The 16,324-nt window shown below is 39.1% G+C and overlaps 1 protein-coding gene across 2 annotated transcripts in view; it reads right to left on the bottom strand.

Moving 5' to 3' along the window:
* The window catches only part of LOC101851677 (tetratricopeptide repeat protein 7B), a 33,613-nt gene that overhangs the window by 9,423 nt on the left and 7,866 nt on the right, over window positions 1-16,324 (bottom strand). Inside the window, exons 2-13 of one of the 2 annotated variants that reach the window (XM_005109350.3) lie at window positions 13,202-13,353; window positions 11,772-11,952; window positions 11,344-11,566; window positions 9,038-9,116; window positions 7,531-7,658; window positions 6,678-6,713; window positions 4,129-4,192; window positions 3,180-3,308; window positions 2,291-2,374; window positions 1,363-1,640; window positions 838-910; window positions 159-319 (exon numbers count right to left, since the gene is read on the bottom strand). In XM_005109350.3, the coding sequence (XP_005109407.1) occupies window positions 159-319; window positions 838-910; window positions 1,363-1,640; window positions 2,291-2,374; window positions 3,180-3,308; window positions 4,129-4,192; window positions 6,678-6,713; window positions 7,531-7,658; window positions 9,038-9,116; window positions 11,344-11,566; window positions 11,772-11,952; window positions 13,202-13,353 (1,588 nt within the window). The remainder of the gene's footprint in view (window positions 1-158; window positions 320-837; window positions 911-1,362; window positions 1,641-2,290; window positions 2,375-3,179; window positions 3,309-4,128; window positions 4,193-6,677; window positions 6,714-7,530; window positions 7,659-9,037; window positions 9,117-11,343; window positions 11,567-11,771; window positions 11,953-13,201; window positions 13,354-16,324) is intronic. The other variant, XM_005109351.3, reaches the window with a different exon arrangement.

Here is a 16,324-nt window from a genome sequence, read left to right as displayed (position 1 = left end):
CTCTCTCCCTCTCTCTCTCTCTCTCTCTCTCTCTCTCTCTCTCTCTCTCTCTCTCTCTCTCTCTCTCTCTCTCTCTCCAGCCCCTCTCTCTCTCTCCCCCCCTCTCCCTCTTTCCACACACACACATCCATACACCCTTACATACACACCATTTCTACCTCAAGTTATCTGGGTACTCTTCCAAGGCAGCTCGAATCAAGGTCATGGCCTCCTCGTGTTGTTTGCGAGCCGACAACAGCAGGGTCATCAAGTGAAGCGAGTGAATGAAGTCACTCCTGAGCTTCAGCGAGAGCTTGGTGTATGTGACTGCCTCGCTGATCTACGAGACAAAATACCCACAGCCAAAAGATTTCCATTAAGATTTCAAAGAAGCTGGATAAATTTAAACTTTTCAAAAAGATTTCCATTAAGGTTTCAAAGAAGGTGCGTAAATTTAAACTTTTTAAAAAGCAAGAGTCTATCAGCATCAGAGGCCCTCTGTACAAAGTCAGTCCCTGGTTCCAAGGTACATCTTATGATGTGTCAGATCTACAAACAAAAAAATTAATCATATGAATTTGATTTAACATGAAATGTGACTTAGCAACTTTGTGAACAGCAAGGCCTCAATATATTTTATCTGTTGGCAAACTGGGAAGAAAGTAGGGTACATGGACCATAAAACTCCGGTACTTTTTGTACTGTATTGAAGACAACCTTGCGTTAAAACTATATAATTCAGCCCTTCATCTTGATCAATTGAGACTGGAGTGTCTGGATCAAATGTCCCTTTGATGCAGGATCAATCACCTTGACTATACTATGGATCCCTCTTGGAATTGAGCACAACATACACACCTTCCTGAGATTTGCAAACTGTAAAGCCAAATGGAATGCAGCTAAGTAGTCATTGGGATCCAACCTGTGTGCTCTGAAATCAATTCAAACAAAAACAGGTCTGTATTAGTTTGTAAACATATTAAGTTTAGTTGCAGTAAGATTTTTACGGCACTTGCAATTTAATAAGGTTATATAAGTGCCAAAGATTAGTGTTCTAAAAGAATAACAAACAAAAAAAAAAGAAAAAGAGATAAGGGAGATAGATGTGTGATAGGAAAGAAGAAGCAACCACATCAGAGCACCTTCCAACCACCCACAAACATTTTTAATGACAAAAAAATGTCTCTCACTTTAAATCTAGTTTTGTCCCACATGTTGCCCAAAAGAAGACAGGTGCTTCCATCCATTCAACTTCTTTTTCTGCTACGAAGGGCACAGAGTTTTTGGTCTCCAGTGGCATGACATTGGTCGGAGAAGTGCCAGCCTAGGGGGGACTGGATGAACACTGAACAACAACAAAGACAACAACTTTGCACAACTCACTCTTTAAAAGCCTTCAGAGCTCTCTCGTTGAGCTCCTCTCTGTCTTGCAGCAGCTTGGAGTCCTTGGCCACCAGGCACAGACCGGTCCCCAGGGCCATGTGAGCCCTGGACAGATGGTGCTGAGACCCCGTGCACTCCACGGCCCGCTCCGACCACTCCAACCCCTGCTGGTAGATCTGGAGGTGCTCGTAACACAACTGCGCAGCTTGCAGGCACACGCAGGTGTCGTGCGGAGCCAGGCGGTGGCACTCGGCGAGCACCAGCAGGGCATGAGCATGCTGAGGAATAATGTAAAGAGTTAACCCTATCTGTACGCCCTGGGGTCACTTTGTAACCCCGGGGTTGTATTCTTTACATTTTAGAATACTTCTTGTACAAAGATCTCTTTAAAACTTTCAGTATTTTTCAAAAAATCATTTTGACAGACTGCTATGCAAAGCGTACGGATCGGATTAACGAGTAAAGTTCCTCTTTGGAAAATGGTGGCACAGAGTTCTCCACGTCATATGGATATGATAGTAAAACATGACGTCGGATAGGGTTAAAGAACTCATTGCACCTCAATCATTTTCAGATGCATCTCAGATCAGCAAAAAAACAAATAATAATAAATAATAGATAGCATTGGTATAGCCATACAAAGGACCGAAATCACGATAAAAGAGAAATATATTTCAGAGACAAACATTATAAGAAATAAAACATAATAAAATACCTATTGTATCAAATCCTGTAGTCTTGTTGATTGTCTTATAGTTTTATTATACGAGGCAAAACAAAATTCCAGCTGCAAGAAGGAAATTTATGATGGTATGCAACACTGCGTCTATTACTCGCCAATAGTTACAAAAAAACATTACTCTTTATAATTCAAAATTGAAAACCAGTTGGCCTAAAGAGATATTGTCAGGGAGTCTCAAACACTTACCTTGTGGGAAGAAATTAGTGAGTTGGCATATTGGTACCATATGTGAAATTCCTCAAAGGAAAATCTCATGGCTTTTTCAAAGGACTGGAAAAGAAAGAAAGAGGTGAGGGAAGGCTATTATCAAGACAGGTGAGATTTGAAAATGTCAAAGTAAAATAAATAATAGATTAGTAAGTCCAGCCCACAGACTGGAGTGGGAACAAGTCGAAACAGATAGCGATATTTGGTCGCTTTTAAGCACAAAACCAGTAAAAAATGGTATCTTATTAAATTTTGTTTCGTTTCTGATTTCAAGGAAATTGGCCTACATTTCACAGTTCAAGCAGTACAAGGATTCAGCAGACTCTGTTCATATTCAAAATCAGTTTTACAAATCCAGGAAGCTCAATAGGCTCTATAACATCATCACTTTGACACTACTCAAAGTCTAAAGTAATCTGTGATGTTATCTGTCATTGAATGTGGTCCAGGAATTTACTATGGCTCTATGGCGCAAAGAAATATCTCATCAAGCTTCAAAAGCAGAGTTGATTAATTTCAATCTCGTTTGACAGTGGAGTAAGCTCCCAGACTTGCCATAAGTCTGGAGGCGAGTGAAACTGAGATAGCATGAATAGCAAATTGTTGTTGTTTTCAAATCGCTTTAGCTGCGAGCATTTCGCTCTTGGCAGCGCAATGCCTCCCTGGCATGAATAGCATGAAAGTTAATGAGTCAACCATAAGAACCTCAAGAATGGATTTTTATCAAGACCAAATGAATCAACCAGACTTCTGATTGCCACAATTACTGAAGGATATGAGAATACCATACCTTTGAAAGCTTCTACACCACATTTCCCCTCACTAATAAGTCTGCTAGTGAGCGACTAATCTAAAGAGTCCAGCATACCTCTGTGAGCCTAAGGAACTGAGCTCGCCTCACTAGGGTTAAGGCTAACAAGTCGTAGATTGCTGTCACGCTGGTCAGTGTCATCTCATGCGTCTCCTTATTCCTCTCCAACACTGCTTCTCTCGTGCCCTAAAATCAAATGCATACAAATACAAAATATTCCTCGCTTAACTTACAGCTGTATATTATTATTTCACCAAAAGTTGAGGAGATATATTTTATTGACTACGTGTTTTAAAAAACCCCCAACAATGCACAATGTCAGGACCCAGACTTTCAAACAATGGTCGCAGAGGAGTTATCATACGTAATCAGAGAAATAAATCCCTAAAGCTTTGTAGCAGGAGACAACCTAATGTGACAACTGTTTTATTTTAAGTTTCCAAGAATACTGGCTCAAAAACCTGGGAAAATAACCATTCGGACTTCAATCTCTACCCAAACATTAAAAACAAACAAGGACATGTTCAACTATATTCCAAGCCTAAGAGGACAAATAAAAATACAGCTACACCATTGCAGACAGAAGTTTTTGTAAGGAATTTGGTAATTTCTTTTTTTTTTAATCCGCGGCTATGAATAAAATTTCCAAATCTTCAGTGTCCACGGGAAGCAAGTTCTATCCTTAGGATAGGCATTTTACCCCCAGTTTCTTCAGTTCACACAGCTGCAGAAGAGCACTTATGGCATTGACAGGTACAGAATATATAAATATCAGCAGTAAGTAACTAACAGTCTGTAACACTATACAGCCACTGTGTGACTGAAATGGTAAATGTTAGAATCGGAAAGAACTGGATTATGATGGTGATTCAGCGGTTATTCTGAAGTCTAGTGCACCTTCTATCAAAATGAGTTATGGCCAAAATTATATGCATATGTTGCACACTGAACATTTTTTAAATAATACAATAACCAGTCAAATTACAACATGCATTCATTTCCTTACCACAGCTTCAGCAATAAGCAACAAAAGTAGAACCTCCTCATCAAGAGTCTGAGGAACAAAGAGTCTGAAAAGGAGAGTTTAGTTTACTTTAGTTTGGAGCATACTGACATGATAATAGCCATATGCAGTAGGAAAAAGCAAAACAGACTGACAAAACAACTGATGGAAAGAAACGAAGTTGGGACCTACCAGTGGAGCCCTCCACCACCCACTATGAAGACAGAGAATGGTAAAACAAATAAACATCGAGTATTCTCAAACGCGGAGGAAAATTTTTTAAAGAATTCATTCTATCAAGTAATACAGAAAATCAAATGAAATCTTAAAGCATCAATTCAGTGAATTAAAACATCATATTTTGTTTGTTTTAGTAGATGTTTTATGGTGCTCGCAACTGCATAGGGTCATATGAGCGCCAGGAGATTAGAGGTGTTACAAGAGAGTAACAAACATAAAAAAGAAGAAGGGGAGATATGGATGACAGATGTTTCATAGGAAAGAAGAAGCAAACCACACCAGAGCACCCGCCAACTACCCACAAATAATCATATATCTAAGAAAACAAAACCAACGCTTTGATCCAGAACATTTCCATGCCATCTTTTGCATTATTATGTAATCAATGTCTGCTACGTGACTAACCTGTTTCCATATCAAATCATACTAATAACTGTCAGAATATCTCAAAAGGCAGTCATAATAATTATAATACATCTTAAATGGCCTATCAAATAGAGAAACTTTTCTCCCTGTGGGAGTCTCATTAAATAAAATCTAAATATTGAACTTGGGTGATATATAACAGAAAGCTTCTTATTCAAATGTAAATACTTTTTCACTTTTTCACATAACAATTACAACAGGATTCCCTTTATGACATGAAAGTGTAAGATAAACCTGCAAACTCGATAAGTCTTAAACACAGTGGCATCTGCTTACCCCTAATATAATTAATCCAAAAAGCCGTAAACAGTAAAAAAAAAAACAAGAATCGCTGATTTTCATTTTCGCTATTTGAGCTCTCTCTCTACACTGAAAACACAGCTACACTGAAGAAAATCCAGCTGTCTCACAGATTTCAGTTTAAGCAGAACCACAATACTTTCTAGACTAATGAATATCAATGCCCCCTGTTCAAAATCTCAATAAATAAGACAGTAAAAGGAGTAAAATATTGAAAAAATATAGTGCAAAAATGACATCTCACTGTCATCACAAAGCTCTCTTTTAATCTAAATGTTATGGAAAAAAAATTTGAGTTTGATCAAAAAAGAAACACATGACAAAATATGGTCATTTAGTGCAAGGAAAAGATAAGACAGACAATGGGGAGGGAAAAAGAGAAACTATGCTAGAATATAAAATACAATGTAAGCATATGGACATTACCAAGATGAATAAGATGAATCGTTAAAATTTGGATAGCATGCAAGTTATCGCAAAGATTGAAGCCCATTAGTAGCAAATGGGTGTTCCTTCACCAGATGTGACAGTGAAAACAAGGAAAAACAAGGTGCAGGGATTAAGGAAGGACCGAGGGGAGGGGGGGGGGGGGGGACAGGGAATAAAAAGAGAGGGCGATAAAGAATGAGAGAGAGAGAGAGAGAGAGAGAGAGAGAGAGAGAGAGAGAGAGAGAGAGCGAAAGAAATAGTGAGAGAGAATGAAAAACAGAAAGAGAGAGACAAAGAGAGAAAGAGAGAGACAAAGAGAGAAAGAAAGAGAGAGAGAGAAAAAGGGATGTTATGAAAATCTCATTATCCCTTTTTTTTAAACTGTGAGTCTTTAAAAAATAACAGGCAGGTCAAATGATTATATATATATTTTTTTTTTAACCCTTTTGCTATGAACTAGGTACAATACGTAAAAGGCCATTAATCTTAATCTCTTCATCAAATTAAATATTAATTTGTCATCTTCATACGTAAAGCTTAAGCAAAACAGACTACAAAGGAGCATCCTTGACCTTCAAAAACTACAAAAACAGATTAACCTTCTTCTCATTATCACCACTAAACAAGCATTTTAGCACTTCATCATAACTGGTAACTGGCAGGAAATCTAGCATATAAAGGAAAGAAGCGATTTCCTAGCTTTGTTAATGAAGCATTTAAAAGGAGTATGGTAAATTCTTGAGTGAACCAGATTTCATAAGCAACTTTAAAAAAAAAAAAATCAAAGATTACTAAGGTATTAAAAATAGACTATGCAGAACTTCAAAGCAAAAGCTTATATATATATAGCTGGTTACAAATATGTCTATTTTTTTGCCAAAAAAAAAATAGCATAGAAAGCATAGTAAAAGAGAAGTCTAATGTTATTAATTTGTTATTCCCCAATTATTGCATAGAAATCTTTATATTCAATCGAAATGACACCTTGAGTTTTCATTCTTTTATAAACTGACTTCAATTCAAGAAACTTTGAAAAAATGAATGCCTTAAAAAAAAAAAAAGAAGAAAAGTGCTTGCATCCAAAACGATAAGAATTGACAAAATTTCTGCAAATCTTTAGTGAGAAAATCCAAAGTAATGATGGTACTATGAAACACCTGCTGCTCAGATGACGACGCCAGCTTCCTGAGGCCCTAGGATTGAAGGAGACACAAGTAAAAGGGTAAGCTTTTTCTTCCTCTTCTTCTTCATTCTCCCTCTCGCTCCCAGGGATAGAGAGTTGCAGGTCCTTCCACCCACTGAACACTCAATATACAAGTAGCCTTCTCATTGGTTGTTGGCCATGATTTTCATCACAACAGACCTCCGGTTGTCACCCAGAAAATCCAACATGTTTGATAGAAAAGGAGTTTGTCAAATTGTGCCAATATGGCAGCTTTTTTCCTTCAAAGACGTCAAACCATATCAAAGAGGACTTTGAAAAAACTTTCTAAAGTCAGCACAGGAATTACAAATATGGCCTATTTCTCTGCTAGAATGCCTTTACTGCAGACATTTTTTAGTTCCTAAGGAAACCCATCTATTTTAAGCAACCAAGGTAAATTTAGCTTTGGGAAGGCAGTTATCTCAACTTTATCTACAGCAACCAACCTAAACACATCAAGTAAATTTTTAATTTTCCACTGCCGAAGTGGTAAGCCGCAAACTTGAACATGGTTCACATCTGTCTGAACAATGACAGGAGTAAGCGACAACAACAATCCGTGTTAGCAATTCTCGAACAAAACGAAAGGAAATGAGGTGAGGACAATAATAAAAACGATGTCTTAGAATAGAAACGAGGAACTTTAAATATACAGAAGCTTGCAATAAAGATGAACAAAATGTTACTCAAGAGATGATTAAGGTTAAAATAAAGAGCTTTTTCGGCCTTCACAACAAATTAAACCTGAAAAACGGTTACACTGAAATCTTTTTTGCTCCAATTCGAAAAATCAATAGACAGCTTACTTGTCTGACGAACGCACGAATGGTTTTGGTCCCTTTGCGTTCTGGTTCTTGGCCAGCAGATCTATCGGTTTGTAGGAATTCATGCTGCACGAGCGCAGGAGCAGCTGAGCCAGCTCCAGGGCAAGGTGCTGAAAAAAAAGGGCAATGAGCGAACAACACGATTAGGAAAAATGCATTCCACTTTGAATTTTACTCTTTATAGTATTTTCTAAACAGTTTTCAAAAAGCGAGTACATTAAACTAAGAAATGACTCAATTCTACACAATTCTCCTTGTATTAATCTTTTCTTACATTTTATCACTCATTTGCCTTGCACAATGGCATGTTCATGCTGGAACACATGCACTTTTCAAAAGTAGAGGGGAGAAACTATACAGTCGAACCTGTGTAAGACGGAATCGCAAGGGAGCGGGAAAAAAATTCCGTCTTAGACAGGGGAATTTAGGGGGGTGAGGGTGGGGGGTTCAAAGGCCCAGCCGGTGGGATCAAGGATCGCTTGTCCGATTCGCAAGCAGTGGTCAAAACTTCACACCTCTCAGCTGCTATCCTGTCTGATAGTGACATGCGTCAGTCTTACGCATCCAATTACCACCAGTGCTTGCCTTTCATAGGACCACTGTTTGACCTATTAAAAACAGAAACGTTAGAACATCTCCTTTGCTTCCCCCCTTAATCCCACCCACAAATTCCACCCCTCACTGCCCTCACTGTAACAACGATTCGAGGAACTCTTTTCTCGGCTGGCTGTACGATCAGGGCGGCAGGCATTGGTCAATCTAATTTCACACCTCTGGCTTCTGGCTACCCAGGAAAGTTTCCGTAGTGGCTGGCTACTCGAGCACTCTCACACTACACTGACCATCTGCAGCGCTCAATGCTCACATGATGGGGTAACATAGGGTAACTTCTACTATACCCCCATTGTACCCCTACTCCCCTTCCTTGGCCAGCGGCATGGCCATGGCGTTAAGCTTAGAGCCGGCGGAATCAAACTTGCGAGTTTTGTTTCAAATCAGGGCTGAGTGGGCAAAGCATTTTCCATCTTAGACAGGTGAAACCCTCGGAAGGGAGCGGATTTTTCTTTCCGTTTCCGTGTTGGACAGGTTTCCGTTTTATACAGGTAATTAAAGAAGAATATATCAAGGGGGGAGCGGGGAGATTCCGTTAAGACAAGTTTCCGTTTTACACAGGTTTCCATTAAGGCAGGTTCGATTGTAGTTATATTTTGGAAAAAAAAAAATTTTTACTATAATTATAAGCCAGATATTCTACAGATCTGACTAGTGACTGAGCCTTAGCTTTAGAAATATGTTTTGTTTTATGAGAAAACAGCGTTTACTGACAGAATACTGATACTCACTGAGGTATTGTAATACATAATTTTCAAACAAACCATCACAATAGAAACGAATCAAGTCGTCTTTTTTCTTAAACATTACACACAAAAAAAGCAATAATTGAATTTCACAAGTCACAGGTGCAGCCCACGCACAACAATAGTAATACCTTTCTTATGTCCTGAGTAAATCTTGATTCAACAGCTCGTAACATTTCCCTGTAACGCTGAATGCTTTTGTCAACATCCCTGAAATAAAAGAAATACACATGTAAAGGTCAACAAATTTTTAACAGGAAACACTCAGTAAGCAGGAACTTTCATCTCAGGTTAAATGACAGCTGGCTCTTAAACCCACATTACAAATCGACTTATGGAATGCATCTCAGACTTGCATAAAGAGGATCCAGGTTTTCTTGAATAAGTTTCTGAGGAAGTTACTGAGGATCAGATGGACAGACAGGGTCACCAATGAGGGAATGTTAGGTAGAACAAGACAGAAGACCGTCAGAGATGAGGTAGGAAAAGGGCGGTGGCGATTGATAGGACATACTCTCAGGAAGTCAAGCAGCTGCATAACAAGGAAAATGTTGGATTGGAACGCACAGGGTAAAAGAACAAGGGGAAGACCATGTGGAACCTGGAGAAGAGTCACAGAAATTGATGTACAAAAAAGTGGCAAGACATGGAATAACATAAAGAGGCCAGCCGAGGATAGGCAAAGGTGGAAAGTATTTGTTTGTGGCCTCTACCCTGACCCAGGGCGAGAAAGGCAATGATGATGATGACAAATTGACTTCTCAGTGTAAGACTCCGCGACATAATATTATTATAACATTATCTACACTTGTAGATAAAGAAAGTCAGTTTAAGTCTTGAATCATTTCCATCTTTCTATACACTTAAGGTGATTAACCCTATCCGTACGTCATGTTTTACTATCATATCCATACGACGTGGGGAACTTTGTGCCACCACTTCTAAAGAGGAAATTTACTTGTTAATCCGCTCCGTACGCTTTGCGTAGCAGTCTGTCACAATGATTGTTTTTAGAAATATTGAAAGTTTCAAAGAGATCATTGAACTAGAAGTATTCTAAAATGTGAAGAATACAACCCCGGCTGTACAAAATGACCCCAAGGAGTACGGATAGGGTTAAAGTAAAGAGGCAGGGATTGGGAATATAAGTCCCTTGCCGACAGTAGGGGGATTGAAGGTTTTGAAAACTGCAGAAGCTCAACAAATTTAAATTAGTCCACAATAACTGTCACTATATGCCTTGAAGCAGATAAAAGAATAAAGTGACACTAAAAAACTAGAAGACCTTCATTTGAAAAATCAAATGTAATGGAAGAAACAGATTTAGACACAGGTCACCTACACTACTGAACTTTCAATGCGCCAATGTATCAGGATATATATTTGTGGGAGCCCAATATCATGCTTGACCCCAACGAGTCATTTTGATAGGGAGAATGAGGATGCATATTTTGCTAGACTGGACCCTCAGTCCATAAATCAACATATAATAAGTATTAACAAATGATGAAACGCCTACACAAGATAAGATAACACATATATACGGTCAGGCATGAATAATTTCAACACTTCTGGGAGTGACAAATGTGTTCGACACATCCATATTTTGGGATAACTGATGAAGAAAAATCAAAGAGACATCAGTTGGGAAATGGCAAAGGAAGTGTCTACGTACTCCCCGATTGGGGTCTACGTAGTCTTGGTGTCTAGGTGGACCCCAAAAATGTTGGATTGTGATTGGCTCGCTGAGCGAGCAGTAGTTTACATTGGTTACAATGCAAGGCTACTGATCATCTCGGGCGGTGTGTCAATCTAGTGTTACTATAATTTATTTATTTTAGCCCAGAGAGAGAGTATTTAATTAATAAACGTATCTAGATCTAGAATCTAAATCAAGACCGAACTGCACACTCTTGGCTGGATGCACGACAAAATCCCTCCCTCCATCCATCCCTCCCTCCCTCCCTCTCTCTCTCTCTCTCTCTCTCTCTCTAGGCTAAAATAAATTAATTATAGTAAGACAAGATAAATCCAATCACTACCCAAGATGATCAGTAAGTAGGCCTAGCAGCCTTGCGTTGTAACCAATGTAAACTACCGCTCGCTCAGCGAGCCAATCACAATCCAACATTTTTGGGGTCCACCTAGACACCATGACTACATAGACCCCAATCGGGGAGTACGTAGACACTTCCAATGGCAAATTGTTTGAGCTAACCGTGATTTCGAGTTTTCTGTGTTCGTGTTATCTGTGCCCAACTGTATAGGAAAAGCATTCTCCTTTGAGGTGGGGTTACACCCACCTGGTAAGGGATAGGGGTTTATTTACATTCACTGTACCATTTTGAACTGTTTCAGGATAGACGTAATTTTAAAAGATATGCCCTGAAGTGCTTGAAAGGATGGGAAAATCAACAGGTCCTTTCATGAACTCTACCTGCTTTTCAGATGCATGAGGGGCACTTGTGACAAAGCCATCTCAACAAGTGAGGTGATGACAAAATTTGAGTCACAGGGCTGACTTTGGCGCTTTTCTCGTTGCTGCAGACAAAGCAAAGCCAGATCTCCTGAAATTTCATAGCAGGTGACGATCTCATCTTCTCGCTCCGCAAGTTTGTATTTGGTCTTTAAGTTTCCCTTTGTCTTGTCCAAGGATTTTCCTGGTAGTGAAAACAAAGAAAATCCAGTCACAACAAGTTACAAAGGGGCATACTAAAATTTAGAGCATAAAAATTCTACTTTAAGAAAATTCTACGACAGTAAATTGAAATGGATCACTTGAATTCTAAATGATACAAGCTGAATACAACTTTAAAGAGTTCTTTGAACTAGATATCAAGAAAACCAGATTTCAAGAAAACTTACCTTTTATAGCATATGATTCAGCCACAATATAGAGGAGTCTGGTATTTCTGAGAGAGCTCCCCTCGCTTTCTCTCAGAGCAACAGCAGCCAAATCTACTTTTTCTAGAGACGCTAATGCAACTTGATAGAAACCTTGACAGAACTGGATCTTTGCCAAAAGCAACGATGCTTGTTCTTGAAACTGAGAAAATAAATATATATTTTAAAAATGCATACTGTACGTCTTGGCATTCATAGATTTTACTGATGATCTTCAAAACCATCTTCCTCACTTACAAAAACAATGTATGTGGTTATCCACTTAAACCAAACACAGTTAATCGAAAAAGCAGCGAAAAACAGAAAGACAGTAAAACCTCAGGTATTTTTTTTCTTTTATTTTGTCAAAATGCTATAGATAAGCCGCAATGCTCCACTTTCCAAACCAAAAAGAATATTCGGGATTATTGTCCACAAAATCATTATTAACAACCCTTCAGTGAAGAAAATCATCAATTCCTATGTGCTACAAGATAGCAAATCAGCAGAAAGGAGACTCAGAAACACAGATGTATTAATTGTGGGCCGAGATAAACATTGCTTGTGTATTGTTTTCCTTTGTTTATCATACACATCAATAGGCCTACACACAGTGTATAGGCCCAGCGAAGCAAGGTCAGCGAATGTACATCTGCCAGCTTTCAATTGGTCATAGCCTATTATCTCGGCGAATATAGTTCACATAGGCACTACTCATGAGCACATGACAACATACGGTGTGTCTCATAACATCATAGGCATTGGGCTTCCTCACTTCTTTAGATGAGCAAAAAACATGGAACAGTGTGCAGTACAGTGTGCTGATCTACTTCTTCATCTGTTTTGTGGGATTGTTCAGCAAATAGAGCAATCCGACAATGTTGAAGAGAAAGCACAATGAATACAGCTTGCAGCCCAAACTGTTGTTATCAAAAGAGGTAGGTGAGAAAAAAATTGTAAACATTGAAATACGCCGAAAACATGGCATTATAAAGTCTACACCGTCGAGAATCATCCAACATGTGACTTTCTTTCAGTAAAAACCATCTGCTTAGAAGATATCAAGGGAGAGATTTATTATAAAAATGTCACCTATGGAAAGTGATATGCCTATAGGGGTGGATGTTCTCTTGACTTTCGCTATTTCCTTGACTTTTGCCATTTCAGCACATAAAACACCCTTTGACAGAAAACTGCTGCAAAGATAATCAATACCTGATATGCCCTCTCCAAATTTTTTTTAAATTTCAAACTAAATAAAAGTCTGTTGAGAGAACTAAGAAATCACCTGTCAACAAAAACAGACTATAGCAGCATTCAAAGCAAAACCATCAAGATGTTAATAATTAAGACATGATCAGACTATTGGAACAAAAATCTAGAAATGAATATCATTTTGAAGCAATTTGTACCCTTGAATTCCCTTGAGAAATTTTGGACAGGCACTCGTAGGCCTCCTGCAGTGACCCTCTAGCCTCGAGAATGTTGTCCTCATTTGTTGGGTCATGACTTTCTATGTATTCTTCCAGTGCCATCTCCCCCTGAAGAAATGTGACTGTAGAGGCTGAAAAAAACCAAGAAATAACTTACACAATCGATGCATTACAAATGTAGACACTCCGAGAAAGAAGAAAGAGGTTTCACTTTTGCCGAGACATGAACTGAGCAACTGAAGAGAAAATGTACATAAATCATAACCCTTTGAATCTCTCCACCCTTTGATTCTGGCCTACCCCAGAGTCCCAAACCTGTTAAAGAAAAAATATTGATTTTACCCCACCCACCAACCCCCTTTTTTTTTAAACTAAAAAACTCACTCAAAACAAACCCTGAGCTTTAAAAATCAGGCTAAAATGGAAGGATAACTATAAACTTGTCAACAAAAATGATTTTAAATAGTCGATATAAAAATATACATATATACATAAACCATGTGCTTTGCAAACAAAACACACGATGCATTTCGACCATCGTCAAATAGGGACTCAACCCCTAATTTGACAATCATCTAAATTGGGGTTGAAAGGGTTACTCTACAGTCTGCAGACCTAATGGAGGAACAAGACAGAAGCAGATTCTGAATTAAAACCAGCTACATATATATATATATATAAGTGCTCCCACCCATCACCCAAAAGAATTTGGCCCACTAAGTACACCTTATCATCATTTCCTGGTAACAAAATATTACAGGCTAGACACTGCACATCTCGTAAACAATACTGAAGCCTGCTGATAACGGAAAAAGGAACACAAATTTTTTGGTCCTTTATCAATTTCAAAAAGTTCACATGGCAGTCCATCAGGGAACTGAGCACACATAGATTACTAGAAAAATAATTTTCTACAAAAATTCAAGTACAAGAGAATATGGACAGCGACATGCACATTATACCCCAGTCTAGAAAAATAAATTTAAGAGACATGAAAAACTTTGGCATCTTATTCTTATATTTTGATTGAGTTGTTTAGAAAGTACTTTACAACTACAACAAAGAGAAGCATCCCACACTTTCACATGATCTGCAAAGACGTAACTCGTCTCAAGCCCACTGTTTATTCATAATATCGACTGAAAACAAAGCAAACAATTATTCCTAAGGTGATGCCAGCAGTAAAGTTTAACTCCCCCATGTCTCTGAGCATCAAATACCATTTTTCCCAGTTCCATCCTTCAATAACTATTAAGGGCAACCAATTCAGATGTCGTCGGTAGATTATGCCATGCTTCAAAATGTTTAACTCTATCCGTACATTGCGTTTTATCTAACGTATCCATACGACGTGGGGAACTCTGTGCCACCACTTTGCAAACAGGAAATTTACTCGTTAATCCAATCTGTACACTTTGCATTGCAGCCTGTCAAAATGACTTTTTGAGAAATACCGAACGTTTCAAAGAGACCTTCGTAGTAGAAGTATTCTAAAATGTGAAGAATACAACCCCAGGGGTACCAAATGACCCCAGGGCATACAGACATGGTTAAACTTCTAACTGCAGATATGTTACTTTTAAACTGTTAGAATTTTTAGCATAGGTTTGTGTCACGTGTGTCTATGAGTTGTAAAACGTTAATCTATTTTCAATCATGTTTTCAAGCCCATGAGGGTAATTTCTATTATACTAAATTATAATGTGCTATTTGAGTGTACACAAACCACGAGTAGGTCGCTTCTATTTTAGCATGCCATATACTGTGTATCATGCCTCAGTGATGCAGAAATAAATGACAAAGGGAAAAAAAATGACCTTCTATAAAATTAAACAAAAAAAACAAAACACAAAGAACCCACGCCCCTGGGGATGGACTTTCTCATGCCCCTTGCAATAAAATTTAAGAAAAAATAGTTTCGCAAGTATGCAGAGGCCTTTTATCTTTGGAAACCACAAGGGATTGGTGGGGGGCGGGGGGGGGGGCGGGGAGGGGAGGAACAAAGCAAGCTTTGACAAATCTGTACCTGGCAACATATTACTAGCCTAAAAACACTTTTAAAACTAATTGTTTAAATAAATTAAATAAATACACATTATCAGTATACAGCTGAACCTGTCTATGAGAGAATTGCAAGACAGAAAAAATTCCCACTTGAGGCATTTTCCATCTAGGGCAAAAGAATTTAGGAAGGTGGGGGTGGGGGGGAGGATCTAGAGGGCCAGCTGTATACTAGTGCTGGGTGGTACAGCCAAAACCCAGTGTCGATACTTTCTCGGCACTGGGTGACGAGAACCGCCAGTACCAGTAGGTACCGGTACTGGGAGTGACACCAGGAGGTGACGTCACAGACTGTGCGTCTCGCATCTCGAGTCAAACGCCACGATCAGCGCCGCCCGCACCTCCTCCCCCCACAAACACACACGTCAGAATTGGAGAGGTGAACTGCAACCCAAAATACCTTTGAAGTTTGCCGCCGCGCAGGATTAAACTTTGCATGCTGAATTTTTTAAAGAGTTATCGCCGCTAAAAATCATTTTCGGAATCAGCGTATCAATATAAGCAAAGTGGCTCACGTGGAACCTAATTTGATGCCAAATCTAAGCAAACTTTGTTTTTGATTGTCAACTTTTAATCTGAAGTCATGTGTCAAGGTCACCCGCTGCATTGTGCCTCTGACGCCACAGCTGCTATGCCTAGGCCTATACACAGCACACTTCCTGGGGCTCGTTAAAAAACCATTGGTGTCTGCTCCTTCCCAGAGCCCGTACTGACACCTCCTTCGGTAGAACCGGGAGTTCCGGTATTGGGTACCGCTACCTGCCCATTCCTACTGTATACTGTAAGCAGAGGGATCAAGGGTTGCCTGTCCAGTTAGTAAACAGTAGGCCAGGGCAAGATCGACGACAAAAAGACTCGAGGCCTCGATCCCAAAACTGAAAAAAGATCGAGGAATCGAGTCCGATTTTCGACTTTGGAAGCTGCTTCAAGTGGGCTGTTTAGAGGCCATGACTTGAACACTGCTAAAAATAGCTCTTAAGATCGAAACCTCGAGTCTTGAACACTGCTAAAAATAGCTCTTAAGATCGAGACCTCGAGTCT

The sequence above is a fragment of the Aplysia californica genome, unplaced genomic scaffold, assembly GCF_000002075.1.
Source record: "Aplysia californica isolate F4 #8 unplaced genomic scaffold, AplCal3.0 scaffold00769, whole genome shotgun sequence".
In the NCBI taxonomy this organism is placed as follows: Eukaryota; Metazoa; Mollusca; class Gastropoda; order Aplysiida; family Aplysiidae; genus Aplysia; species Aplysia californica.
This window is presented reverse-complemented; position numbering and strand designations above follow the sequence as displayed.